Raw genomic sequence first — 9,736 nt, 5'->3', positions numbered from 1 at the left:
TCCCAAGCCAGTTCTTAACCATCGCGCCACTCGACCGGCCCTCAAGTCATTTTTTACAACATCTCCCTTTATGTCTCATCCAATTATTGACCACGTTACTTTTGTAATCTGGTAAACATTCTGTCCTCTCCATTTTTTGTTGTTCATCGATCTACTCACCCAACCACACATTCAACAAATGTTGGGCCCTCCATAGCTCCCTAGCACCTCCAGAGTAAAAATTGCACTTAGAATTTCCCATTTGTACAAACATTGGTGATATGCTGAATGATACAAATGAAATGCTTTGTATCTATGAAACAACAACCTCAAAAAAATTCAAGGCGCCCCTGTCTTTATTCTGTTTTATCACATGACAGTGTGTGGAGCAATGTTAGGATATTGTGAGATTCGTCATACCTGCTGTGCATATTTGTTGAAGACTGGAAAAATTGGTCATTACAATATCCTTTTCTTGTGGCTTTGCTAGGCATTAGTGTCTAGACCAGGGATTGGCCAACTGTGGCCTGAGGGCCAAATCTGGCCTACAGCCTGTTTTTGTAAATAAAGTTTTATTGGAACACAGCCACGTCCATTCCTTTGCACATTGTCTGTGGCTGCTTTTGTGCTACTGCAGCAGCAGAGTTGAGTAGTTGGAACGGAGACTTGTGTGACCCACAAAGCCTAAAATATTCCCTGTCTGACCCTTCACAGAAGAAGCCTGTGGATCTCTAATCTATTAAACTCATTCATGTAGACTATTTGCCATTTAATAAGAAACTAACACATAAACTGCTATCACCCAAAGCCTGGACTGTTTCAAACACTGAAAAACTATAGCGGTGGTTGCAATGGGGAGCTTTTCTGAAGAATCCATCAAATCTCACCCCAGCCTTTTCAGCCCCCAAATGTGCTTTTTCTTGTATCCAAATCACTTGCTATGGATGTTTTGCTCATTCATTCATCCATTCTTTCATTCATCCAGTGTTTATTGCACAACTACTATGTGCCAGGCACCAGGCTGGGGGCTCTTTTCAGTGGCGAGTAAAGCCAAACGGTGGAGCTACAGCCTGGTGAGGGAAATGGAGAATGACCAAGTCACAGAATGCTGTGAACGGGAGAAGGGGGGCTGTGAGAGAGAAGAATGAGGGCACAGGAACCCCTCAAGGGATCAGAAGAGGGTTCCCTGAGGAGAGCTCTCCATCTGTGATGTGAAGGGTGAGAAAGGACTGGCTGGGTGAGCAGCACATATGAAGTTCTCAAGTAGAAAGGACCTGGTGAATTTGAGAGGTGAAGCGCATTGGGGCCCAGATGGACCTGATGGTGACAAACGACGAGGCAGGGAAATCAGCAGGAGTCAGAGCATGGGGCATGGTGAAGGGGCGGGATTTTATTCTAAGTGCAGTAGAGAGCCACTAACAGTTTTTAAGCAGGGGTAGCACGCTCTCATCTTCATCCTTAAATGCTGGCTCTGGTCACTTATGAATGGATGGGAGTGGGACAGAGAGGCCATGGGAACCCTGTTAGCAGGTGACCAGGGCAGGGGTGGAAGTGGAATAGAAGTAGTCAGATCCGAGACGCCTTTTGGAGTGGCATCCTTGTTCTGCGGGACCTGCTGTGGCCCAGGTGACCTCACTGTCCTTTGACTTTTGAAGTGTGGTGGCTCGCCCAGCCTCTGGCCTAGACGCCCTGCCCCCTGCGGGCAGCCATCCCTGTCCACCAGATGGTCAAAGCGTCCCCTCATGCCGCCCCCGCTACCTCCCCAGCTGGCTCCTGTACTTTGTTCTCTCTCTGCTCAGTTCCTTCTTCTGTCCTCCTCTCGGTGGTTGATTTATGGATTTTTGCCCCTTGTTTCCTGGTCTCCAGGAGCAGTGGTTGGGAGGGGAGGGTGCTACAAGAACAATTCTGGTCCCTTCCCCGCCTCCTCCTGTTGCCACTTTAAAGGAAGCTGCAGGATTAGCTGGGATTTTAAGAAGAATCCTGCCTTTTCACTGCTTTAGGGCTCTGTTTTTATTCCTTTCAGAGCTTCAGGACACCAAGGCAGGAAAACACACACACACACACACACACACACACACACACACACACTCACACTCTCACACACTNTATCACTTCTTCCAGGAAGCTTTCCCTGGCCCTCTGCAGCAGTTAGGATCGGTTGGTTTATGCTGCAGTAACAAACGCCCCCAAAGATCTCAGTAGCTTAAGGCAACAAAGCTCGTTTCTTGCTCACACCACACCTCTGGCACAGAGTGACAGGAGGGCTCGTGTAGTCACTCAGAAACTTAGGCTCTTGGAGGCTCCATCTTGACACATGTTTCTGTCATGACAGCAACAGTAGGGAATAGGGGACACAATGAACCACGCCACCTGCCTCTGAAAGCTTCTGTCTGAAGGGACACAGAGGCACTTGGCCAAAGCAAGTCCAGTGGCCACCCTTGAGTTCAGCAGGCCAGGGTGTGTGATCTCCCCTCAGAGAGGGACCTGGAATGTTTGTGGACAGTCCAGTGGTCTCCCAGGACCCTGAGGTAGGCTAGGGGCTTCTTGGTCTTCCCAAAGGCCCTTTCATCATACCCCTTATCATGCTGCACTGTAACCCGTCTACTAACTGGGCCCCCTTTCCCTCCATGGAGTGACTCCATGAAGGCAGGGAGCTAGCTGTTGTTCCTTTCTGAGGCCCCCAAACCTGGTCCTGGGTTTGGCTCAGAGAAGATGCTGGGTGTATGGTGGGGGACGGGTGAGTGAGTGAGCAGGTGATGCCTCCCTCTCTGCGTAGTTTGCTCAAGTTTCAGCTGGAGCGAGCCATCTCCAGCCCCCGTGACTCTTGGCCCTCCCTTCTGTAGGCGCCGGGTCCTGGCCATCTCCGATGGGATCGAGCACATTGGGAACCTCCGCTGGGAGCTGGCCTTGTGTCTCCTGGCAGCCTGGACCATCTGCTACTTCTGTATCTGGAAGGGGACCAAATCCACAGGAAAGGTAAGAGGCGCATCTTCAAGCAATTGGCTGCATGCAGGGGAGAGCACAAGTTCACAGGCAACCCAGAGAGTACCAGGGAGTTTACGTTGTAACGCCAGCTCTTAAGTTAGGAGATAGGAGGAGCACTGGACAGGGAGTCCACTCAGGAACCCAGAGCTAGAATCCCAGTCCACTACTTACTTGCCACACAGGTCAGGATTATTCACTTCTACCTTCTGAGCCTCAGTTTGCTCATCTGTGAAATAACAAAGCTTTAACCTTTCTTCTTACTGAGTGGAGAAGGAAAGGAGGGTTAAGGTGCTTTGAAAACCAGAAAATGCTAAACTACTTGCATGTAGGTTTTTGTAATTAAGACAGGCACACCAGGTGTGTGCTAGTGCAGGTAATGCTGGCTGCCTCACCGGACAGACTCCAAGGTCTCACCTGCCGGGAGTCTGTAAGGGCAGACACTTCCATCTTGTTGCCTTACTGTGCCATCTGCACCACATGGCCTCCAGGGTTGGCACCTTGTCGGGGAGGAGAAATGGGAGGAGACGGTGCCTCTTAACTGCCCTGGCCTGGAAGTCACCACGGTTCCTCCACTCCTGACTGCAGGCCAGAACCTGAGGCACGGCCTCACTTAGCTGCAAGGGAGGATGGGAAATGTTGGGGAGCACAGGGATGTCTGGCGAGCACAGCTATCTGGCCACAGGGATAAAGGGAGATTATAAACATGTAGCTCATAGCCAAATTCAGCCCACTCGTGTTTTATTTTTAAAAAAAAAGGAAGGGAAAGAATGAGTTGCCAACATTCAGGAACTAGGAAATTTTCTAGTGGAAAAGGAAATAGTGTTCTGGCATCCCACTGAAGGCTGAAAGAATCGTCAACACTGAATTTGCATACCTACAAGGAAGAATGTGGCTGAGCTGGGCAGCAGCCACTCCTTCAAAGGTACTGGATTGGCCACAGTCCCACCATTCCCTATTGCCCTTGATCCTGGGGCTGAGCGTCAGTGCCATTCATTTCCTCATTTGTGCTACTCATTTTCCCTTGTGGAAAAAAGGAAAATGAAGTTTTTCTGGGTTGCCCAACCCCATCGCTCCTTGCCTGCCTGCTTCTGGTAGACAGTCGCTCATAAACTTTATTGTAAGCAACTGTTTGGGGCAGGGGCTAGACATAAAACCTCCAAGGAAAGAGGAACTTAACAACCCTGGGCCCTGTTACAAACGATGATCCCCTTGTCTCTCACAGTAGCAGGTGGGATCAAGAGGAAACTGCTAGAATGTTGGAGGGGGGTGGACCTACAGGAGGGAAGTTAGGGCACAGAAGAAGTACCAACAAGCCCCATGCTGTGGGCTATAAGGGAGCCGAGAATGTACTAGAAAGTGATCATAAATGTGCCTGAGTAGAACAGAGACTCATGTCCCTTCGGCCAAGATGGTTTTGCTCATCTTTGCTTTCTCTACTTTGTATCAGAACGACAATAGGGTTTTTCTGGTTTTCCAAATACAAAAACCATTGCATTCTTGACCTATTTCTTCAGACTGCATACACGTTGTTCCTGTCCCCCTCCTTGCTCTGGCTAAAGAGGAGGAAAATGACCGGGGGTGTTAAGAACCAGGGTCTGGAATCAGGATTCACATCTCAGGTCTGTCACTCACTAGCCATGACCTTAGGCAAGTCACTTAACTTCTCTGAACCTCACTTTCCTTTTCTGCAAAACAGGGATTGATAACTGAGCTTTCCTAATGGGGTGATTGTGACGAGGAAATGCAAGGACCCATGTTCAGTGCTTAGCAGGGTGTGTAACTGATCGTAAGTGCTGAGTTATGCTGATTTTTGAAAATCTTGTTATAAAGATAAAATTTATTCAGTTAAGAAATCGTTTCTGAATATCTACTCTGTACCGAGCATTACTCAGTGGGTATCTACAGTTGAGTAAAACACAGCCTCTGCCTTACCCAGCTAACAGTGAAAATGCATTGGGAACCATAAAGAGAAGGGAGGAGATGTCATGGTTGGTTTTACTATTGCTTCTCTTATGATTGCCACATGGTCGGGACTTGGTGCAGAGGCCAGCAGGTTGCTGGCTGGCGTTGTATGTGGTTGTGGGGAAGGCTGCTTGGATGAGGTTCGGGTGCATACATGTGCATCGATTGTCCACATGCACATGTAGACTTTAACTCAGGCCCAGAACAACATGGGCCATGGCAAATTTGGTTCCACTCCACCCTCAGGAGAAACCTTAGTCCCACAGTGGGGCCACTTGCCATTGGTTGGTGCACTGAACCTGTGTGTTAGAGAATTTTTTTTTTCCCAGAGAATTCTAATGCAGGAGCAGAATGTAGAATGGCAGGCTACATTTTTGGAGGCTTCAGTAAAGGCGTATAAGAAGGGAGGGACTAGTCCTCTGTGGCCTCATGCTCACTCCACGCTCTGCTGGGGGCTTTGCGTCTGCACTAGCACATGAAGCCCCACAAACTGGGCGACGCTGCCTCTGTTGTGTAGGTGAAGCCCCCAGGACTGAGAGGTTGAGTTGCTTGGGCAGTTACATGGCGACTTTGTACCTCAACACTCACCCACCTGGCCCGTCCATGGACTTGATTAAAATTTAGGGCCAGCCGAGTGGCACATTGGTTAAGACCTGGCTTGGGACGCCAGAGGGCCCCAGTTCAGATCCCACATGAGGGCCAGTGACACTGCCCTCTACAGCTAAGATGTTGAACAACAGCTCAACCTGGAGCTAGGCTGCCATGAGTCGCCGGCGACGGCGTAGGCTGCAGCCCCTGATGCAGTGGGTTGCCATGGGCTACCGTGTGTAGCCGGCAGCCAGCGTGAGCAGCCAGCAGCCGCCATCCATGAGTGGCCGTCCAGAGGCCGGCGACTGATCTGCCTCGCCCTGGAAGAGCGCAATGATGGTGCCAACTTGGGCCAGTGAAGCAATGTCCTCCACAACTAGACTGAAGAACAAAAGGAGAGCAACTTGTCTGTTCCCCTTCCCCCAATTCCCCAGTGCTGTTCCCATCCCCCAATTCCCCAATAAAAATCTTAAAAAAAAAATTTAGAACACTGTGGTGTTTTGAGTGATGTCCTTTCACACACCCTTTCTGAGCCTACTTTTTCTCATCTCTACCAGAAATGGTAATGATAGCATTGGTGATAATACTTATAAGTAGTAACAGGCATTCGCAATTGAGCACTTCACATGCCCATTCTAATCAGACCTTGAAACAGCCCCATGAAAGGGGGGGCTAGCATTATCTTCGTTTTACAGATGAGGAGACTGAGGCTTGGAGGGATTCTATAAATTGCTCAAGGACCCACAGATAGGAAGCAGAGGGCCGGGGTTAACCCCAGGCCTTGGTGACTGTGGAGCCCATGCTCTGGGTAAGGATACCCCCATGCCTGTCATCTATGACATGGGGACAATGACAATTTTTTTATGGTCTAGTTAATGAGATAGCTTAGCACACAGTAGGTGCTCAGTAGTAGTTGGTTGCAGCTGGATCTGAATGTGCTTTTAAGGGAAGCCCTGAAATCAAAAGAGCCAATTAAGCCGTTCTCTGAAGGCTGGGTTTCAAAGGCACTTCCCATGTTCCATGCCCAAGGCCAAGGTTAGCATCCAGGATGAGCTGTGGTTTGCTGGTGCTGTGAGACTCCTTAGGAACCCTCTGGTTCACCCCCCACCCTTATTTTATGGATGAGGAAACTGAGGCTCAGAGAGGGGAAGGGACTTGTCCAAGCTCACAAAGCGAGTAACTATCAAGTATCAGATTAGGAACTAGAGCTGTTTATAAATGATGAGGTTCTGTGGCTCAAATCTCAGTTTCGGGAGACCTAGGGTCCCTGGATTGGCACTTGGGCTCTTCAGGAGAGGGTCTCTAATGCTTTTGTCACTGATTAATTCTCATCTCACCGTGGACATGAGCCCAGTGTCCAAAGGTCTTTTGGGTTGTGTACAAAAATAGCTAAAAATAAACATGGGGTCATCTGAGTCTTTCCAAGTGGGCAGAGGTCGCCCTACCTCTTGCCTGCTGGACCCTGGCCAGAGCCGCTTTCATGAAGCTGTTCAAGGAAGGAGAAGCCTATCTTCCCGCTATTGTCCAGGTCACGACTGAGTTCCAGCCCATTGTCCATACTCAGACCTCAGCAGAAATTTCTGAAACTTGATTCATTCGAGAAAAAGTTCCCAGCCACCTTCTATCTCCAAGGTAAAAACTAAAACCTCGACTTGAACTCAGTTCAACGAGCATGTTCCTGGAGGCAGATGTTGCAGACTCAACCTTTGGGCAAGTGGTTGTCAAAGAGGGGGTTCAGGATCAGGTCACACATAGGTAGATCCCTGATGAAGCTGTGACACAGCCATGTAAAGGTCCAGCAGCTTTCTCCAGTGGCCCAGCGGGCAGTGCATGGGCCCCAAGACTGCACTGGTATTAGCGTCTTCCCCAGGGACAACCTCCGCAGGTATCCTCCACTCCATCTTCTCCTGGGCCCTCTTCAAGTGCTATACTATCTTCTGACATCACAGAGACCAGCACTCAGGCTCTCCCCAAGGTCAGAGTGAGCAACTGCTACTCTCAGAAGAAGCAGCTCAGGGCCACAGAGATACTAACTAGGTGCCAGCGTCAGTAAGTAGCAAGGTGCCACGTAGCTGTTGTTCAATAGCCATTTGTGGAATGAATGAATTCCACCTGTGCCTGGGGCTCTCTGCAGGGTGCTGGGATACAATGGAAAGGAGGTTGATGTGATAGTCTTGTCCCCGCACAGCATGCAGCCTAGTAGGGTGGGCACAGACAGATAAGCAATTGCAATTCAGTGTCTTAGTGGCAGCATTAAACAATAGAACAGGTAGAGAATCAGATCCTAGCAACATGGTGATTCTAATTGCTGAGAACTGGCTCTGGACTATTAGAATGTAGCATGTCAGAGCTGGAAGGCATCTTGGCTTTTAAGTCCAAACCCTATTTTGCAAATAAGGAAGTGGAGGCCCAGAGAGGTTGAAAGTTTTGCCCAAGGCCACCCCATTTGGCAGGAGCAAAGCTGGGATTCAAACCTGGGTCTCTCTGCCTTTCCTAAGCCTGGTCCTCATCTGCTCTAATACCTCTAGCTCGGAGTTCATGGGAAGGTTCAATGGGAACACATTGATACTGAGCACACAGTAGTGCTCAGAAAACTGTTTATTTCCCTGCCCCAGTGCAATAGTTGCAGTTTTAGTCCTGCACAGTTATTCTTCCTCTCCTCAGACACTACTGGAAATTCCAGACACCTGGATTCAAAAAATAAATAAAAACCTTTCTTGATTGTCTATGAAGTCCTGAGAAAAGGGAAGATCTGAAATACTTGCTTTCTTCAGGGGGAAGCTTTCAGGCTGCTCGTAACTTGTCATCTTCTAGAGTAGATGATGAACCAATTTCTCTCTGGATACTCAGAAAACAAATCATTGAAATCAAGTGACCAAAACCTGAAGACATCTTTGCGATTTCTCTTGTGTCCTTGTTTTTTGTTTGCCTGTTTTTAGAAACTTTATTTTTTTAGAGCATTTTTAGGTTTACAGCAAAATTGAGCAGGAAATACAGATTTCTCATATACCTCCTGCCCCCACACATGCTTAGTCTCCCCTATTATCAACATCTCTCACCAGAGTTCTACATTTGTTATGACCAATAGGCCGACATGGACACATCACGGTCACCCCGAGTCCACAGTGGACATTACGGTTCATTCTTGGTATTGTACATCATATGTGTTTGGGTAAATGTATAATGACATGTATCCACCATTTACAGTATCATACAGAATAGTTTCACTGCCCTAAAAATCCTCTGTGCTCTGCCTATTCATCTCCCCACTTCTCCAACCCCTGGCCACCACTCATCTTTTCACTGTCTCTCTAGTTTTGCCTTTTCCATATGTGATATAGTTGGGATCAGACAGTTTGTAGCCTTTTCAGGTTAGCTTACTTTACTTAGTAATATGCATTTAAGGTTCCTTCATGTCTTTTCATGGCTTGACAGCTCATTTCTTTTTCATCATTGAATACCATTCCATTGTCTGGATATACCAGTTTATCCATTCCCCTATTGATGGACATCTTGGGTACTTCCAAGTTTTGGCAGTTATGAATAAAGCCACTATAAACATTTGTGCACAGGTTTTTGTGTGGACATACGTTTTCAGCTCCTTTGGGTAAATACATACCAAGGAGCATGACTGCTGGATCATATGGTAAGAGTATATTTTGTTTTGTACAAAACCACCTTCCAAAGTATCTGTACTAGTTTTCCCTCCCACCAGCAGTGAATGAGAGTTCCTGTTGCTCTACATTCTCACCAGCATTTGGTGTTGTCAGGGTTTTGGATTTTGGCCATTCTAATAGGTGCCCTGTGGTATCTCATTCTTGGTTTTATTTTCGTTTCCCTGAAGATCTGTGACATGGAGCACCTTTTCATGTGCTTATTTACATATATCTTTGGTGAGGTGTCTGTTAAGGGTTTGGCCCATTGTTTGTATTCTTATTGTTGAGTTTCAAGAGTTCTTGGTGTATTTTGGATAACAGTCCTTTATCAGATGTCCCTTTCGCAAATATTTTCTCGCAGCCTGTGGCTCATCTTCTCACTCTCTTGACATTGTCTTTCACAGAGAAGTTTTTAATTTTAATGCTGTCCATACTATCAACTATTTCTTTCCTGGATTATGCCTTTGGTGTTGCATCTAAAAAGTCATCGCCATACTTAGTCACCTAGGTTTTCTCCTATGTTATCTTCTAGGAGTTTCATAGTTTTATGCTTTACGTTTAAGTCT

The 9,736-nt window shown here is 47.6% G+C and overlaps 1 protein-coding gene across 1 annotated transcript in view; it reads left to right on the top strand.

Annotated features, from left to right (window-relative positions):
• The window catches only part of SLC6A11 (solute carrier family 6 member 11), a 151,247-nt gene that overhangs the window by 37,548 nt on the left and 103,963 nt on the right, over nt 1-9,736 (top strand). The window contains exon 5 of the mRNA XM_019651107.1: nt 2,823-2,955. Within this exon, the coding sequence (XP_019506652.1) occupies nt 2,823-2,955 (133 nt within the window). The remainder of the gene's footprint in view (nt 1-2,822; nt 2,956-9,736) is intronic.

The sequence above is a fragment of the Hipposideros armiger genome, unplaced genomic scaffold (genome assembly GCF_001890085.2).
Source record: "Hipposideros armiger isolate ML-2016 unplaced genomic scaffold, ASM189008v1 scaffold_152, whole genome shotgun sequence".
In the NCBI taxonomy this organism is placed as follows: domain Eukaryota; kingdom Metazoa; phylum Chordata; class Mammalia; order Chiroptera; family Hipposideridae; genus Hipposideros; species Hipposideros armiger.
Note: the sequence above shows the minus strand (reverse complement) of the source record. Positions and strands in the feature narration are given on the sequence as shown.